Raw genomic sequence first — 18,667 nt, 5'->3', positions numbered from 1 at the left:
GCACCGACCACAATCCCACCCAGGCCCTATTCCCGTAACCTCACATATTTATCCTGCTATTCCCCTGATACCAAAGGTAAATTTAGCATGGCCAATCAACCTAACCCGCACATCTTTGGACTGTGGGAGGAAACTGGAGCACCCGGAGGAAACCCATGCAGACACGGGGAGAACGTGCAGACTCCGCACAGACAGTGACCCGAGGCTGGAATTGAACCCGGGTCCCTGGCGCTGTGAGGCAGCAGTGCTAGCCACCGTGACGCCGACAGTGTCTTAGTGATGAGGCAGAGCAGCGAGAGAGAGAGAAATAAATGGAAGCAAGTACAGCAGTCTGAATCCCACCAACTCAGGGAATGTCCTGCCCACGTGGTCAAAGGTCTGTGGGTTGAAAACTGGCTATTTCAGCTATCTGAAAATACGTGGCAGAAAACCGCAACTAGTGTCAATTACTCAATGTCATCCACTTGTGATGTGTTTATCATCTGTTTACATCCCTAGCACTTGTAAGATAGGCAACTAATGTCCTTTATTTTCTGATGGCAACACTTTTCTAATGGTTATCCAAATCCCCGCAAGTTCTTTCTGTGCCCTAAGTGGATCCCATCCACCTTTGGAATGTCATAGTTTTAAGGTTCTCTGAGAGATGAAACTGGTTTGGAGAAAGGTGTGTCTAGCTGTGTTCGGGAATCCAGTCCTTATAAAATATTTTATCAAAGTACATTATCATACTCTTAGAGTGGAATTTTATAGCCCCTCCCAACAATGGGATTTTCCAGTTCTGCTGAAGTCAATTTGAATGGCTCGCCGCATTTTCCGGCTGCTATGATGGGGCCATAAACTTCCACCCGTAGTGTAAATCGGAACAGTTCTCGTTTTGACTCTTACGCTTTTAGAAGCTTGATTACTTTCTTCTACAACAGTGTTGAATAAAGTGTGGTTTGCTTTTCAGCTTCAAGTCAGTGACCTGCAGAATACCATTCGATACATGTACAAACATCAGAAATACGCTAAGGTATGGTAGAGCCTTAAGTACTTCCAGGATGTGGGGAGGAGATGGTGGGTGAGCAAGGATAGAATTGGGATTAAAAGTTTGTTTCACTAAAGCTTGAAAGAAACTGTGAGTGTTGAGATGAGTCTCGGGACTGCCTGGTATTTAATTCTCTTTACTACGGGAAAGGCAGGAAAGAAAGAGAAACCTAGGCAGGAATTTTCCGACTGTTCATGCTAGTGGGAGTTTTCCATCCCGCTGCAGTGAACGGAGATTTGACTTGTCACCAAGTCTTCACTGCAGCGGGAATGTGGCATGAACGGGCGGTAAGATCGCACCCCGACTCTTTTTTTTAGGAAAAGCATCAGAACTTGTCTGCAGGCCGCTATGATCGTCTGTTTTATTATATTTGATGTTTATGCACTGTGAGCTTTTGGGTACTGTGTGTGGCATCTATTGAGGCTGCACAATGTACTTAGCCTGCTAACTGTGAATTGTTAGCTTATATATTGTTGAATTTAATTGTAACTTGACCCATTGAGGGCTGGACATCCCATATATTCATCTACTGAAGGAGATCAATTCGAACTAAATGTTCCCAAATTCACTCTTCATCCCAAAGCAGGATTCATTGAATTAATATAATGCCAATGCTTTTCACTCTGAAAGCAATAAAGGGAGATTTTTCACAGTAAAATTATAACTATAGGAGCACTATTTTGTGTAGGAAAGGACTTTTGATTTACTATTGGTTTAGCAGAAACAGTGTTGTTTTTAAAAAAATAATTCTGTAAGTGTTTAGTCCGAAATTTGAAGCAATGTTGGCGTCGTTAATGCTTGTTCCAAATAGTAAAGAATTTTTGGGGAAAGATGGAGTAAGCAAAGAATAAGGACAGGTGTTTGTGATGGGTCTTTAGTTAACAATTAAGATGTTTGATCTCTTGTATTTTGGTCCACTTTTCTTTCTATTCAAACCTGAAGTCAGCAATTATGTAGATTAAAGAGATACTAGACTGGAATTGTGTGTAAGCAGCAATTTGCTTTCACACAGCATCTTTAGTGAATATAAGATCCCCAGACACCTCACTGGAATGTTGTCAAACTAAATCTGATGCCAAGCTGCAGAAGGAGATCATAGGACAGATGATTAAGGTAGATTTTAGACGATTATCTTAAGGTGGGGCGGGGCGAGAGAATGACAAGAGTTTAAGACTTGGGCCAATGGTGGAGTGATTAAAATCCGTGCTGTGCTAAAGACCAAAATTGGAAGAGCGGAGCGATCTTGGAGGGTTGTTGGATTTGGAGGAAGTTACAGAGATTTGAAGATGCAAGGTCATATGGAGGGGTCTGAGTGTGAGGGTGAGAATGTTAAAACTGCTCACGTGATGTCGCAGTAATAGTTGTAGAATTGAGTGGCATGAGCGTTGGTCAGCTGTAGTCTTACCTTCAAAGTTTTAGTTCTCTGCCTGAAGACAGGAATAGACTTGGCAGTCTGCGTGAAACCTGTGTTTTGACTTCGGAATGGAATGTAAACTGCTCGCTGCAGATGAGCAAGCAGCCGTGCAGAAATTGGTTGCCTTACATGCGACGCTCAGATTTTTTGTAAACTCTTTTTGCATGGGTGCTTTTCTGTTGACACAACTTTAGCCTGTTGGATCTGAGCCAAAAAATGGAGTCAAATAACTTCTGAGTTTGAACAACCAAGTATCTCTTGGTCTCACGACTTTGTCCATTTTGCTGCCCTATATCTCCTTCCTTATGAGCTCTTTATCCCTAAAGAAGACAGATCAGACTATTTTCTGTTTTGCCGTGTTTTATGTAAAGTATAAACTTCTGCTAGCAGATGAGGACATTTTAATTTTAAACTAGGGGGTTGTGGTATTTGGAAAGCAGCATCTGTGTTTCCTGCAAGCTCAAACTCACGGCATAAATTTTATTTCTCGTGCGTCAACTGTATCTCTGGTTAGATCAGCACATCTGAAGAAGAAAGAAAGGCCAAGTAGCATCAAAGTAAATGGAATTGGGCAAAAGCTAAGCAATAGAGTTTGACGCATTTAGGTTTTTTTTTGCTTGTCACTACTTAAGAAAACAGATGAAATATGAAGATCTAATAGTTGTTTCGGTAATTTATTAACCAATGCCTAAAAGTGTTCTAGTAAATCAAATAGCTTTCAATCACTTAGCTCTTCTACTAACAGTCTATGACTGGCTCAATCCAGTCTACAAAGCATTGGTTGAATTTTAACTATACCACTCTGAGCCCACATTATTCAGAAAATCGGATTTTTCTTTAATATGACTTACAAAAACTGCAATAGAAATCGCTGGGTGGGATTCTCCAGTTTCGTCTGTGCCGGATCCGTTGCCAGTGAGAACGGTGAATTTGGCATTCCGGCCAAAACTCCATGCACTTGCAGCAGCACTGGAAAATCCCAGCCATGAATGAGGGTGGAAGATTTTGGCCACTATCTCTTGATGTAGCAGCACACTGCATGTTATTGGCAGTTGATCATTTTAGAAACCGGCTTTCCCCGATGACATTTTGATTTTGATTTGATTTTTTTAAAATTTGATTTATTATTGTCACATGTATTGGGATACAATGAAAAGTATTGTTTCTTGTGCAATATACAGACAAAACATACCGTTCATAGAGTACGAAGAACGAAAGAACAAATAAAAGTACAGCACAAGGACAGGCCCTTCGACCATCCAAGCCTGTGCTGACCATGATGCCCTAACTAAAGAACAAAAACAACCTTCTGCCCTTACTTGGTCCATATCCCTCTATTCACTCCCTATTCATGCACCCATCCAGATGCCTCTTACATGTTGCTAATGTTCCTATTTCCATCACCTCCTCTGGCAGCACATTTCAGGCACCCACCACTCTCTGCGTGAAAAACATCCCCTGCACATCCCCTTAAACTTTCCCCCTCTCACCTTGAACTTGTGCCCCCTTGCAATTGACACTTCCACCCTTGGAAAAAGGCTCTGACTATCCACCCTGTCTATGCCTCTCATAATTTTATAGACCTCTACCAGGTCTCCCCTCAGTCTCCATCTTTCCAGTGAAATACATAGGGGAGAAGGAAAGGAGAGAGTGAAGAATGTAGTGTTACAATCACAGCTAGGGTGCAGAGAAAGATCAGCTTAATATATGGTAGGTCCATTCAAAAGTCTGATGGCAGCAGGGAAGAAGCTGTTCTTGAGTCGGTTGGTACTTTTAATCTCAGATTTTTGTATCTTTTTCCTGACGGAAGAAGGTGGAAGAGAACATGTCCAGGGTCTGTTGGGTCCTTGATTATGCTGGCTGCTTTTCCGAGGCAGCGGGAAGTGTAGACAGAGTCAATGGATGGGAGGTTGGTTGCGTGATGGAATGGGCTATGTTCACAACCCTTTCAATTGGGAGTGGTGTTTAATCGTTCTTCTATGGTTTTGGTTAAGTTCTACAACTGCTATGTAACTGCTAATTTGTGTTATTTCCAAATTCAGCAGAGGTTTTGGTGCCCTTTCAGTGTTCCAGAGCAGAATTTTAAGGATGCAATAACAATTGTATGCTATGGCTGAGATTTGATGACCTGTTACACTGTTTCCACAGATGGTGTTTTACATTGAAGCTTGTGAGTCTGGATCAATGATGTTAGACCTGCCGACGGACATTAATGGTATGAAAATTCTAACAGTTTAAAGTTGAGTGGGAGCAATAAAACTCAAATATCAGAATGCCAAAAAGAGCTTCATTATGAATTGACATTTCTTTGTAAATACAATACTGTGCCTCAAATCCGCTGTGCAAAAACAGGAGGTCTCTGGAATCTGGATCTTTTCACAATGTGCCATGCATCAATAGTGGTGCTCATTTGCTGACATCCAATCCGCCAGGACTATTCTAGAATCTATTAAACCCTACGTTTCTGATTGCAGTTTTTGCCACCACTGCTGCCAATGAAAACGAGTCATCATACGCCTGTTACTATGACCAGGAAAGAGACACCTACTTGGGTGATGTGTACAGTGTTGTGTGGATGGAAGACTCTGACCAGGTATGTAGGAGTACATCAAAACAACAATTTTGCTTGCAGTGCAATTCATTCTTAACATTTGAAAATCTCTCTCCTCGTAGTCATTGCTGAAGTTGGATTGGTATAAGCGTACACATCACTGCCCCAAACCTTAACTGGCGTGTTTACCGGCTTAAGATTTCCGGGACGGGATTTTACGGCTCCACTCAAGCGAGACTGGAAAATCTCGTCCCAAGTCAATGGACATTTCTGTTGCCCGCCCTTCGCCCCCTCCGATTCTGTGGCGGGCGGGGCAGTAAAATTCCGGCGTTAATGTCCTGCCGTAATGGAAAGGACAAACCCAGTGGTCAGCGAACATTTCCAGATAATTAAATCTTCACAATCTGACTTTGCACATATTGGGCGGAATTTTCCGGCTGTTCGCGCCGGCTGGATTTTCTGGTCCCGCTGCAGTGAACGGAGATTTGGCTGAGCGCCACGGTGGTGGGGAGTGAACTGCTGGAAAATCCTGGCCATTTTACAGCAGCACCTAATGCGAACAACTATAGTGGAGGGATTTTCTGAACCCTCTTCCCCACCAATGCAGCATATTTTGTATAGACGGCCCACTATTGGCTGGTGGCAGGATCTTCTGGTCCTGCCGCTCCTGATGGCTTTCCCTGCTCCTCACACCTTCTGCCGCTGGGGAACCCGCGGCGCTGAGTCTCCAACAGCGGGACTGGAAGATCCTGCTGGCGGGAAGAGTCAGCCAGTTTTGGCCATGGTGTTAGGTTATTCTTTGCTTAGACTAATACAAGGCTTTATCCCAAGATCATTCGGTAGACAAGAGCTTCTGTTATAATTGAAAGTGGGTGTTTGTGAAGGAATGTATGTTCTTTCAATCGCAGGAATGCTAAATAACATTCTGCAAAGGAAAATATTTCCATTGTTAAATTGCCTTCATTCAAAAGGTTAAGAAAGCAGTCAAATGTACACTCGTTAAAGAATTACCCATATTAATTTCATGGACAACTTGCGAGAAACTTGCTGATTTTTTTGTAGAATGTCATAATTTGCACCACATAAATTGCCTTGGATCTGTTTGAAATCAGATCTTCTGCCGGATATCAGCACTATAGAATCCCTACAGTGTAGAAGGAGGCCACTCGGCCCATCGAGTCTGCACCGACCGCAATCCTACCCAGGCCCTATTCCCATCACCCCACACATTTACTCTACTAATCCCCCTGACACTAGGGTCAATTTAGCATGGCCATCTTTCGCTTGTGGGAGGAAACCGGAGCACCCGGAGGAAACCCACGCAGACACGGGGAGAATGTGCAAACTCCACACAGACAGTGACCCGAGGCCAGAATTGAACCTGGGTCCCTGGCGCTGTGAGGCAGCAGTGCTAACCACTGTGCCACCGTGCCGCCAGGTGTAGTGGTGTGCTATTGAAGATTCCTATTTGTATTCCTTTCCTTCTAGGAGGACCTGAAAAAAGAATCGCTACATAAACAATTCCGAATTGTGAAAAGGAGGACCAACACAAGCCACGTGCAAGAATATGGAAATCTGGTAAGGATTTGACTTTATTGTTACAATCACTCAATAACATTAGGAAGAGAAGGTTAGCAGAAACCACTATGCTCTTTTTTTATTTGCTCTGAAGGGATGTGAAAGCAACTCGGAATAGAAGCACGATTAATGTTACCGCATCCTGAGCTTGCTTCGCCGTTCAGTAAAACCCTGGCTGAACTTTTACATCAACTTCATCCCCTTTGCTTCCAAAAATCTACTAATCTCAGTCTTGGATCCACTGAATGACTGAACATCCACCAGCAACTAGAGTAGAGAAACCCAACTGAATGCTCATGCATTGGGGCTGATCTTCAGATAACTCAGTTGCTGACAGGATGGGCTCAATCAGAGTTAAGTCGTGGGACCCATCCCTTTATGTCTTTTCCTCTGCCCCAACAATATGGCAGCGTTGATGCCAGCAACTTCAATGCCACTTTTCCCGTCTAATCGGCTTTTGCCGATACTCTGGAAAATTCCTCTCTATGTTTCCTAGTTCTAGATTTTCCAATTGGAGAAACTCTTCTCAACATCTTTCCTGTCAAACCTTTTAAAAATCTTATATTATAATGAGGTCCTCTCTCACTCTTGATTCCAGAGTGTATGTTTCCATTGGACTCGAGCTCTCCGCTTAGGTCAGCCCTCACGTCCCAGGATTCAGTCTAGCAAATCTTCGTTGCATCTCCTCTGGAACAAATCTGCCCTTCCTTGGTCAACGAGAATAAATCTGTAAACAGTACCTAAGGTGCAGTCTCACTAAAGACCAAATGATTGCAATGATCACATGCTATAACCCCATTGCAATAGACGTGAGCATACCAGTGGCTTTCTGATTGCTTGCTGGGTCTGCATGTTAACATTCTGTGATTTGTGTCCAGCACCTGCATCTCTCTGAATCCTGAAATTTACTGTTCTGTCACCCTTTTTTAAACAAAAAAGTTCTTCATTTCCATTCTTCCTACCAAATTATTTTCTTATCCCCCTCTTTGCCCTGTTAATTAACTTCACTGGTTTAGATCCTGCTGCAGGCTTTGTATGCCCCTCTCTCAGCTTCCTTTCACTTCTAGCTTTGTATCCTCAGCGAACGTGGGCAACCTGCATTTGGTTACCTCGTCTAATGTAGAATCTCAAATCTAGTGTCCGGGAAAGGACTAGAGATGGAATGTTTTGGCAGAAATTTCTGACCCTTCCTTCAGGTGGGATAGAACCCTGACAGTGCAGAAGGAGGCCATTTGGCCCATCGAATCTACACCGATCACAATCCCACCCAGGCCCTATTCCTGTAACCCCACCCTGCTAATCCCCTGACACTAAGAACGTTTTAGCATGGCTAATCCACCTAACCCGCACATTTTTGGAGTGTGGGAGGAAACCGGAGCACCCGGAGGGAACCCATGCAGGCACGGGGGGAATGTGCAGACTCTGCACAGACAGTGACCCGAGTTGGGAATCAAACCCGAGATAACAGTGCTAACCACTGTGCCACCCCGTGCCACTGCCAGATCTCCCGGTCCTGTTGATGGCGACCCCTGCCCACCCACCCACCCCCTGCCAACGCCCAACCCAATGGTGGCGGAGGGCACAGGTCACACAAAACGACACCATCATCAGCGGGACCACAAGATCCCGCTGCTGGCCAGTGGCGAACCGCCTCTGCTGCTGGGAAGTATACCGCAGAGGGGGTTGGAAAATCCCACCCTTTGTCTTGAGGATTGACATTCATGAGGAATGAGTTTCTTTGCCAAGTTTAACATTTTAATTCCCTTTTAGAACATCTGAAAGAGGAAGTGAGTAGAACAGCCCAGCCCAGCCCTGTCATTGGATCTCTGTATTTCTCAGTCTGTGAAAGCCAAAAGTAACAGTTTGGTTCACCAATGGAGATCTGATGGTTGTAGATTACTTTAGTGTTGCATGTTTGGTGTTTTCAAACTTGTGACATTTTGGTGCTCTTTTTTTTTTACAGTCCCCGCTTTTAAATTTGAGTTGACTGAAAGGAAAACGATGTTTTGTTTTTGCCTCTGCAAAATGATAAGTGACTATTGAAATGTTACGACACAGGTACTTGACTGCCTTTTGGAAAGCCCCCCAGATAAAGAGTGTTTATGTGAAGCCCTAAAATTAAAATTAATTCAGTTAGTTTTAAAATAGCCAGTTGATTTGGATGTGATCTTTTCTTCACAAAGTTTATCACTAACGAGTGCTGCACCAATGCATGCGGCATCCCTTGCCGACTCTGTCCTGAAATAATTGTGGAGAATTGCGGTGGACAATTTCATCCAGAGGCAGAAAGGATAAACTGGATTTCCAGTGTTACATCAACATTGAAAAATACCATCTCATCACTATTTTAAAATAAAGATCCTGGATTCTCCGATCCCGTCCGTTCCCGCCCCGCTGCTGGTGAGAATGGAGCATTTGGTGCTCAGCCGAAACTTCATTCACTGCAGCGGGACTGGAGAATCTCAGCCGCGGATGAGATCGGTGATTTTTGGCGTCAGTATTTAAGTAGTACCTTTCACTTTCTTGCAAATGATAAGTGACTATTGAAATGTTACGACACAGGCAAATGCGCAGAAAGCAGTTTGAACGCGAGAGTCTCACAAATAATGACCACTGGTAATGGCTGAGGAATAAGCAACCATGCCAGGACACCGGGAGAATTCTCCTGATTTCCTTTTGAATCGTGCCAGCACATTTCTTAGAAGCAGGTGGAGCCATGGTTTAGGCAGAAGATGGAATACTCAACAGTGCAGTGGTTACTCAATACTGCATTGGTAAATGAGACTAGTGGCACGATGTTCCAGCCTTTTCCCACTGGCGTGATCTTCCAATCCTTCCAAAGGCGATTCCAAGCGGAATGGGGGGGGGTGGCCGAGCCATACAAGATGGCGTAGGCTTCCCACCAGTGGCCAATAGCGATCTGTCTCCATTACTAGAAAACATGCCCCGGGGAGGGTGGGAAGGGGGCAGAATATCCCAGCCTGGATTATGTGCTCAAGTTCTGGAATGGGGCCTGAGCACACCCACACCCGGCAACTCCGAGACAAGATAGTTGGCACGAAACAGGGCTCACACTATTGAAAGCTGCACACTAAAGGTAATACTAAAGAGAGCAATCTTTTCACATTTTGCTTTTGCACCCCTCAGACACTGTCCCATATGAAACTGAATGCATTCCAGGGCTCTAGGAAGGCTGCCCTCAACCCAAGACAGCCTCTGCCAGATATTGTGGATGCAGTGCCAAGTCCAGATGTTCCTCTTGAAATTCTTAAACGGAAGTATATCTCCGCAAACAGCATTGAGAAGGCTCAGAAACTCCTGCTGGAAATCAATGCACATCTGGAGGTGAGTAGAACACTGGCGTCATCCAAAGAGAAATTCTCATTTCCTTCCTCTCTGGAATTAAGGTTCTGGGAAAATGGTTGAGACGTTGAATAATCAATTCAAACTCATTTTGTCTGAACTGAACCACATCCAGTGATAATTCTATGCGTATCCTTTTAACTCCAGACTCTGCAAAAATTCAATTATACGACTGTATAAGTTCTGTATTGATAACATACATCTATATCAACCTGCTTGCTCTGTAATAGAATTTACCCTGACATTGGGGTCCGGATTTCCGTGGAGGAGCTGGGTGGGTCGAGACGGGGAAACTTTCTGACTCAGCACTCATGATCTTTTGAAAAAGACTGCTTGCCCACCATATTTTCATTCTGGGGAGACGATGTGGGATGGAGGTGTCCCCAACACCACCTGAGGCAGCAATGGAGATGGACGGATGGCAAGGCAGCGGGCTAAACGCCTGGCTCTGTTACTGGGCTATCAGCCCAGTTGTAATGGTGAATGTTAGGTCCTCGAACTTTCACTCTCACACCGCTGCGCCCACAACCCCCCCCCCCCATTCCCATACCAACTCATACTCCCAAAACATCTTCCATAGCCACTCATCCAGTTTCCACTTTGAGCAGATCTCAGGGAGCGTTTCTTCCAAAAAAATCTTAAGTGTCGAATTCACATGAAAAAAAAACTGGAGTAAATCACGCTGGATTTTCCTGTGGGAGTTCTAAAATCAATCTCCCACACTCTGTGCACTGCAGAGTGCACCAGCATGAATTGCACGAATGATCAGTGGGTGGGGCCTATTCCCGCTGGAGAGATTGGCAGCACAGCGCTGAGCGGGCCATTGTGCATGCGCCGATCTGTCAGTGCCGAGATCGGCGCATGCGTAGTGGCCTCTGTCTGCCGGCCTCCCAGTTGCTGGCCAGCTCAATCGCTGGCCCCCCAAGCATGTCCAGGCCCAGCCCGACGCCCCTTCCCACGCCCCCAGCTCGCCTCGATCACTGTCCCACCCCCCTCGCACCCCCAATCCCCCGTTTAACATCCTCGACCCTGCCCCCCCCAGCAAGCCAAACCTCCCACCCTGATGGCCAGCCCTGATTACTGGCCTTAATCCCTCTGCTCGTGATCCCAAAGTGTAGAGTGGCAGCTGGACCCCTGCCCCCATCAGGCCCCACCCCATAAATACCCTTGGTATTGCCCTATGCCTGGTGGGCATTGCCAAGGTGCCCTCTTGGGCAGTGCCAGGGTGCACAGGCTGGCACTGCCAGGGTGCCAATACCCAGGGGGCAACCCCCTCCCCCCCCCCGGTGCCCGACCCTCTGGGGGGGCCCTGATTTCTCCCCCTTCACTCCAGCGGGGCCGGGCTACGAGCTCCCCGAAAGTAGTGAGCTACTGTAAACCCCGCTGGAGTGAACCACTCTTGACGGGGGGGAGAGGCTAGCGGGCCTGGGACCGCATGCTCCTTTGCGTGCCTGATACACGTCCACGCCTATTTCCAGCACTGGGAGACGTGCTGGGGGCTGGACGCGCTAATCTGGCCTCACTGAAATCTCCCCCAAAAAATCAGAGTAACTTGTCATTATCACATTACTGTTTGTGGGGGTTTGCTTTCTACAAAAAGGTTTCCATGGTTCCTACATGACAGTATGTACGACATGTCAAAAGTACCAAATTGGCTTTAACTAGTATGAGGTATCCTGTACCATAGTCTGGTTCCATGTTTTATTTCTAAAGCATTAATAGGTGTGTGAGAACTGGATAAGATGAAGATTAGTTGTTGTCATGAGTCAAAAGCAAATGAACCAGCAGATGCACTGGACAAATTCTACTGACCATTGAAAATAAATTTGTTTAGTCATCAGATTAATGTGTTTTATTCTTAGTCAAGACTTGATACACCTGAATGGGTCATCGGGCCTTTTCAAAACAGTTGAGAGGCAATCCTGTTGTTTTTGAACATGTTAAATTTGGTGGCTATTATAAACATTAGCCAAGAACTCTTGCTCAAATACTATTTTTTAACTTGAAGTAATCGTGGTGATATGCATTCTTACTCTACAATGACATTTTTGAGGTAGAATAGGTGGCACGGTGGCACAGTGGTTAGCATTGCTGCCTCACAGCGCCAGGGACCCGGATTCGATTCCCGGCTTGGGTCACTGTCTGTGTGGAGTCTGCACGTTCTCCCTGTGTCTGCGTGGGTTTCCTCCAGGTGCTCTGGTCTCCTCCCACATTCCAAAGATGTGTGGATTAGATGGATTGGCCGTGCTAAATTGTCCCTTCGTGTCAGGAGGACTAGCTAGGGTAAATGCATGGGGTTACGGGGATAGGGCCTGGGTGGGATTGTTGTTGGTGCAGGCAAGATGGGCCGAATGGCCTCCTTCTGTACTGTAGGGATTCTATGATTCTATCATTTTTAATGACGTCTCTGGATAGATAAGCCTCGCAGCAAGAAAGTAAGTGAATGCAGCTTCCCATATCCCTTTCATAAATCTAATTGGACATTTTGGGGTTTTTATGTGATATGGATTTTTCAATGTTGACCGGTGTATCTCTTCTTTGGTAGAATAAGCACCTCATCCAGGAATCCATGCAAAAGATTGTGTCCATTGTCACAGAATCTGGGGTGCATACAGCAAAGATTCTAAACTCCCGAAGTCGTATCCGCAATCATGCCTGTTACCAAGCTGCAAACTACCACTTCAAAACTCGCTGCTTTAACTGGCACTCACCACTGGTAATTATTGAACTTACTTCATTTAAAAACTAGCTTTTAAAATTGCTGCGTCTTTGTCGGATCACCAGGCACGTACCAGATTTCGAGTGGCCAACAAAATGGATCCATCAGAATTTATGTTATAAATAGTGACAGAAAAATGAAGATTCCATTTGCGGCACAGTGGTTAGCACTGCTGACTCACAGTGCCAGGGACCTGGGTTCGATTCCTGTCTTGAGTCACTGTCCATGCGCAGTCTGCACGTTCTCCCCGCGTCTGCATGTGTTTCCTCTGGGTGCTCCGTTTTGCTCCCACAGTCCGAAAGACGTGCTGGTTAGGTGCATTGGCCATGCTAAATTCTTCCTCAGTGTACCCGAACAGGTACCGGAGTGTGGCGACTAGGGGATTTTCACAGTAACTTCATTGCAGTGTTAATGTAAGCCTACTTGTGACACTAATAAATAAAATATAAGATAAAAAATAGCTTGTGGAAGTCAAGCCAGTTTTTTTTTTAGCTTTTACAGAAAGATGGGTAGCACAGCTTAAAACAAATGCACACAAATTGGGAGAAACTTTTCAAATGTAGGAGACACTCTTCTACTGTATATTTCTAACTTTCATCACTGTGCTGTGGCAGTTCTAGCGCCATCTCTCTGTACTTCAAACAGAAGGATTTCTACCCTGTCTGAGGCTGGGCACGGGCTTGCTGTTTGATGATGGGAGTCACCACAGCACAGGCTACTCTTGTCATTGTCAGCCATCTATGCTGTCAGTAGAATTGCAGTAAGAAGTCTCACAACACCAGGTTAAAGTCCAACAGGTTTATTTGGTAGCACAAGCCACTAGCTTTCGGAGCGCTGCTCCTTCATCAGGTAAGTGGGAGTTCTGTTCGCAAATAGGGCATATAAAGACACAAACTCAATTTACAAAATAATGGTTGGAATGCGAGTCTTTACAGGTAATCAAGTCTTAAAGGTACAGACAATGTGAGTGGAGAGAGGGTTAAGCACAGGTTAAAGAGATGTGTATTGTCTCCAGCCAGGACAGTTAGTGAGATTTTGCAAATCGTGGGGGTTACAGACAGTGTGAGACGAACCCAAGATCCCGGTTGAGGCCATCCTCATGTGTGCAGAACTTGGCTATCAGTTTCTGCTCAGCGACTCTGCGCTGTCATGTGTCGTGAAGGCCGCCTTGGAGAACGCTTGCCTGAAGATCAGAGGCCGAATGCCTGTGACCGCTGAAGTGTTCCCCAACAGGAAGAGAACACTCTTGCCTGGTGATTGTCGAGCGGTGTTCATTCATCCGTTGTCGTAGCGTCTGCATGGTTTCCCCAATGTACCATGCCTCGGGACATTCTTTCCTGCAGTGTATCAGGTAGACAACGTTGGCCGAGTTGCAAGAGTTTGTACCATGTACCTGGTGGATGGTGTTCTCACGTGAGATGATGGCATCCGTGTCAATGATCTGGCACGTCTTGCAGGGTTGCTGTGGCAGGGTTGTGTGCTGTCGTGGTCACTGTTCTCCTGAAGGCTGGGTAGTTTGCTGCGGACAATAGTCTGTTTGAGGTTGTGCGGTTGTTTGAAGGCAAGAAGTGGGGGTGTGGGGATGGCCTTGGCGAGATGTTCATCTTCATCAATGACATGTTGAAGGCTCCGGAGAAGATGTCGTAGCTTCTCCGCTCCAGGGAAGTACTGGACAACGAAGGGTACTTTCTCTGCCGTGTCCCGTGCTTGTCTTCTGAGGAGGTCGGCGTGGTCCACATCATGGTCAGTAGAATTCCCAGGATAGAAATCGGAAGCATTCCATCCCGGCTCTCATCCTTTCCCTCACTTGCAGATAGTGAGGAACCTAGATGTGCGTTGCTGATTGTTGAGAGATTGGCCGGGACCTTACCACGTTGCTGCCACGGAATCGGAGCGGGCGAGGGTCCGACAATGGAATTCTCCGTTGACCTCGGGCGGGAATTTCCGGTCTCGCCCGAGCGAGGCCGTAAAAGCTCACCCATTGTTGCATCTCCGCCGTCACCTTGCCTGAGATCAATCAGCTTCACACAGATCACTGCTGCTGATTGTATGATAATGTTTGGAAATGCAGTACACATTTGACTCGGATAACATTGGGTTAAGGGGTGGCGAGCCACCCCCACTCTGTGCAACATAGCAACAAACTGACCTCTTGGTTAAGGAGCCGGAGGGCATCTTCTCCCGAAGCATGTTGTTGCGATCAAGACCAATTGGAAATAACAAAGGAAAAGTACTTCCTTTATGTCAGCCTCAGTTGTGTCATACGTAACCGAACAAACTGACCTTTGGTATAGCAACCATTGCTTAGTTATCTCTCACCATAGAAAGACATGTTCGGACTATCTGACTTTTGAATCATTGACTTTTTTGTATTAATTCATGGAACATGGGCGTCACTGGCTGGCCAGCATTTAAGTTTTAAGTTTATTTATTAGTGTCATAAGTAGGCTTACATTAACACTGTAATGAAGTTACTGTGAAATTCATAATTCATAATTTCTAGCTATTTACAGTACATTGAAACTCTATCTATTGAACTCATGAGTTGCTCAGGAGTTAAACTCGAGTTTGAAGGGTTGATTTATACAGGGCGGAATTTTACCGGCACGTCCGCCCGAGGTTCGTACGATCCTGCCCAAGGCCAATGGAGAATGCCATTCTCCGAGCCTCGCCCACCCCCACAATCGGGGCGGGCGTGCCGGTAAAATTCCGGCCACAGTATTGGCACTTCCAAAACCAAATCTCGTTGCTTACAATTTCTTACATTCACAACATGATGTTTGGATGCTGACCCCATTCAAAGTTTATTCATTCGTCCCCAGTAGGCTTCCATTAACACTGCAATGAAGTTACTGTGATAATCCCCTAGTCGCCACACTCCAGCGCCAGTTCGGGTACACTGAGGGAAAATTTTAGCATGGCCAATGCACCTAACCAGCATGTCTTTCAGACTGTGGGAGGAAACCGGAGCACCCGGAGGAAACCCACGCTGACATGGGGAGAATGTGCAAACTTCACACAGAACAGTAACCCAAGCCAGGAATTAAATCTGGGTTCCTGGCATTGTGAGGCAGCAGTGCTAGCCACCGTGCCACCCTTATTTATTGCCCATCCCTAGTTGCCCATGAACTGAATGGCTTGTAAGGCCATTTCAGAGGGCAGTTGAGAGTCAACCACATTGCTGTGGCTCTGGAGTCACATGTAGGCCAGACCAGGTAAGCACAGCAGATTTCCTTCCCTAAAGGACATTAGTGAACCAGATGGGTTATCCTGACAATCGACAATGATTTCATGGTCATCAGTAGATTCTTAATTCCAGATTTATTTTATTGAATTCAAATTCTTCCATCTCCCTTGATAGGATTTGAATCTGTGTCCGCAGAACAGTGGCAGTATGTGGCACGGTGGCACAGTGGTTAGCACTGCTGCCTCACAGCGCCAGGGACCCGGGTTTGATTCCCGGCTTGGGTCACTAACTATGTGGAGTTTGCACATTCTCCCCATGTCTGCGTGGGTTTCCTTCAAGTGCTCCAGTTTCCTCCCACACTCCAAAGATGTGTGGGTTAGATAGATTGGCCATACTAAATCGCCCCTTAGTGTCAGGGGGGCTAGCTAGGGTAAATGCATGGGGTTACGGGGATAGGGTCTGGGTGGGATTGTGGTCAGTGCAGACTCGATGGGCCAAATGGCTTCCTTCTGCACTGTAGGATTCTATGATTAGCTGAGTTTCTGGAGTAATAGTCTAGCGATAATACCATTGGGCCATCGCCTCCCTGCTAGTGTAGCTAGTGAACATATAATTGATTTATTTACATGTTGTGAAAAGCTTATAGTCAGGGAGGATTCTTGCATATCATTTATTAATGAGCGTGTTAAAATTGGACTTGGAACCCTTAAACTGGAATTGTGCTGAAACTTTGTTCTAACTTAATTCCCAATGCAAAAGTAATAGTAAAGAACTGCTCACATCTATTTGTAATGTTGCTGTTTTTTCTTTAGTATGAATATGCACTGAGACAACTTTATGCTTTAGTCAATCTTTGTGAAGAAGGCTTCTCAATAAAAAGGTAATGTTTGTGTTTTCAATTTAACAGAACATATTCTTTGAGTGGTAGGAGAAATGTGTAAAACTCGGGCCTGAATTTTACGTGCACCTGTGTTTACCACAAGGTGGGGGAGGCACATAAAATGGGGTGGATACGCATCCCACCACCCGTCTGCTCACCCACGAGATCACCCCATAATGTGGCGGGTGGGCAGGTGCCAAAATGGGCAGCCGGCTTACCATATTAAAATGACAAATTAAGGGTCAATTAGGCTAATAATATGCTGCCCACACCTCAATATGTTTGGCATGGGCAGCTGGCAGGAGCAGAAAGCCTGATTTTAGCTCAAATGGTTAAAGGGCAGGAAGGAAGTTGGTGGGTCGCTCTGCTTGGCGGGGGGGCTGGTGGGGAGTGTACTTTCCAAATGCAGGGCAAGCTGTAGACTCCTTTCCGTCCTATCCACTCCCTCTCTTAATCTCCACCCTCCCCCATTGCCCCTCTCCCTCATGCTCCTAAACCCTCCCAGCCCAAGACCCTAGACAAGCTGCTCTATGGATCCTAGGCTTTAGCCTCCTCCCTTTAGCTGCAGTCCTGGCAGCGGCCACTCGAGCTCGCCTGGAGTTGCCGAGACTGGTGGCACTGCTGACCAATCCGGTGGGGGGTTGGCAGTCCCATTCAGCCCTCATTAATGAGCTCCGCTGTGCTTTATTGCCGCGGGAACAGCCGGCGAGGAACCGGTCGGCTTCAGGCTGGCATGGTTTCCGGAGATGTGTGCCACCCGCCCCTCCTATATTATTCCGCCCTTTGTCTCTATTATACCTTTCATGAACACTACACAACATATTGACTGAACGTAAAACAAATAAAAGGAAGGACCTGGCGATAAAGTTGTAAACCTTACGATGGCAAGCACCATCTCCAGTCTGGATGGGAGGAGTGGCACCATGTGAGTGTTTTATAACACTGTTATAAGATATAGGAGCAGAATTAGGCCATTCAGCCCATCGAATCTGCTCCGTCATTCGATCATGTTATTGAGGACTCCTCCCTGCCCCCAGCTATATTTTGGATTCAGTCCAGTGAAAGCAGACTGAGATTTTGGTATCTTTCATTTTATTGATAATCCAGCAATAAGTTGTGTTTTGAAAGTGGGTACGTAGGCCATTTGAATAACCCATCCTGTCTCCATTTACAGCATCCTTCAAGCAATGGACAAAGTGTGCCTACTGAGGGCTTAAAAAAGACCAAACTACAATGTTTCGAAAAGTTCCCTCCTCATCCCGCTTGGGACTTCAGGGATTGAGAATAACTGAACACATTACATTTGATTTCTGTTTAATTTGCTGTGAAAGGAATTTCTTTTTTTCTCCACCGCCCCACGCTTCAGACACTTCGTTACTGATCGATCGTCATTTCAAATACCTTGATTTCTAGAACAGTTTCAGTCATGATTTCTTTTCAGCCGTGTGCTCAAGTTGCCTTACTGACGCAGAGCTACTCTGTGTAATATGCACTTTGTAACCGCAGAGATATGATTTCCTTGTGTGCATTCGGTGTGCAAGTGGACTAATAAGGGACTGGGGCGAGGGAAAAATCACTAAATTGTTGCACTTCAGTCACTGTAATCAAGATTTTCAATTAAATCAATAAACAAAAGTTTAAAAACAAGTATTCTACTTTCTCTACTTTAAAGCTATAGAACTCCAGGTGAAATCTCAAAGCTCAGTCGTGGTCTAGGTGAAATTTCACAACTTTTGGTCGCACTATCAGATACATTCACGTAAATCTACCCATAGATGTTTTCTGTCTACTGCTGCCTCAATCTTATGTAATATACCATCTTCTAGTGGAAAATACATTTCCAATGTTTCCAAATAGTAGATGAGGAAGGTGTTCAAGCAGGTAAGGAGGCTTGAGGAAACTGCGCCTGTATATTTCCAGCACTTTCTTATAGAATCCCTACAGTGCA

The 18,667-nt window shown here is 45.6% G+C and overlaps 1 protein-coding gene across 2 annotated transcripts in view; it reads left to right on the top strand.

Moving 5' to 3' along the window:
- Positions 1-18,366, top strand: part of lgmn (legumain) — a 42,171-nt gene extending 23,805 nt beyond the window's left edge. For both annotated transcript variants that reach the window (XM_078234249.1, XM_078234248.1), the window contains exons 7-14: positions 950-1,012; positions 4,590-4,656; positions 4,916-5,034; positions 6,481-6,570; positions 9,718-9,915; positions 12,479-12,649; positions 16,652-16,719; positions 17,894-18,366. In XM_078234249.1, the coding sequence (XP_078090375.1) occupies positions 950-1,012; positions 4,590-4,656; positions 4,916-5,034; positions 6,481-6,570; positions 9,718-9,915; positions 12,479-12,649; positions 16,652-16,719; positions 17,894-17,936 (819 nt within the window). In that variant the 3' untranslated portion in view covers positions 17,937-18,366. The remainder of the gene's footprint in view (positions 1-949; positions 1,013-4,589; positions 4,657-4,915; positions 5,035-6,480; positions 6,571-9,717; positions 9,916-12,478; positions 12,650-16,651; positions 16,720-17,893) is intronic.
- Positions 18,367-18,667: the final 301 nt, after the last annotated feature.

This window comes from Mustelus asterias, chromosome 18 (genome assembly GCF_964213995.1).
Source record: "Mustelus asterias chromosome 18, sMusAst1.hap1.1, whole genome shotgun sequence".
NCBI lineage: Eukaryota > Metazoa > Chordata > Chondrichthyes > Carcharhiniformes > Triakidae > Mustelus > Mustelus asterias.
This window is presented reverse-complemented; position numbering and strand designations above follow the sequence as displayed.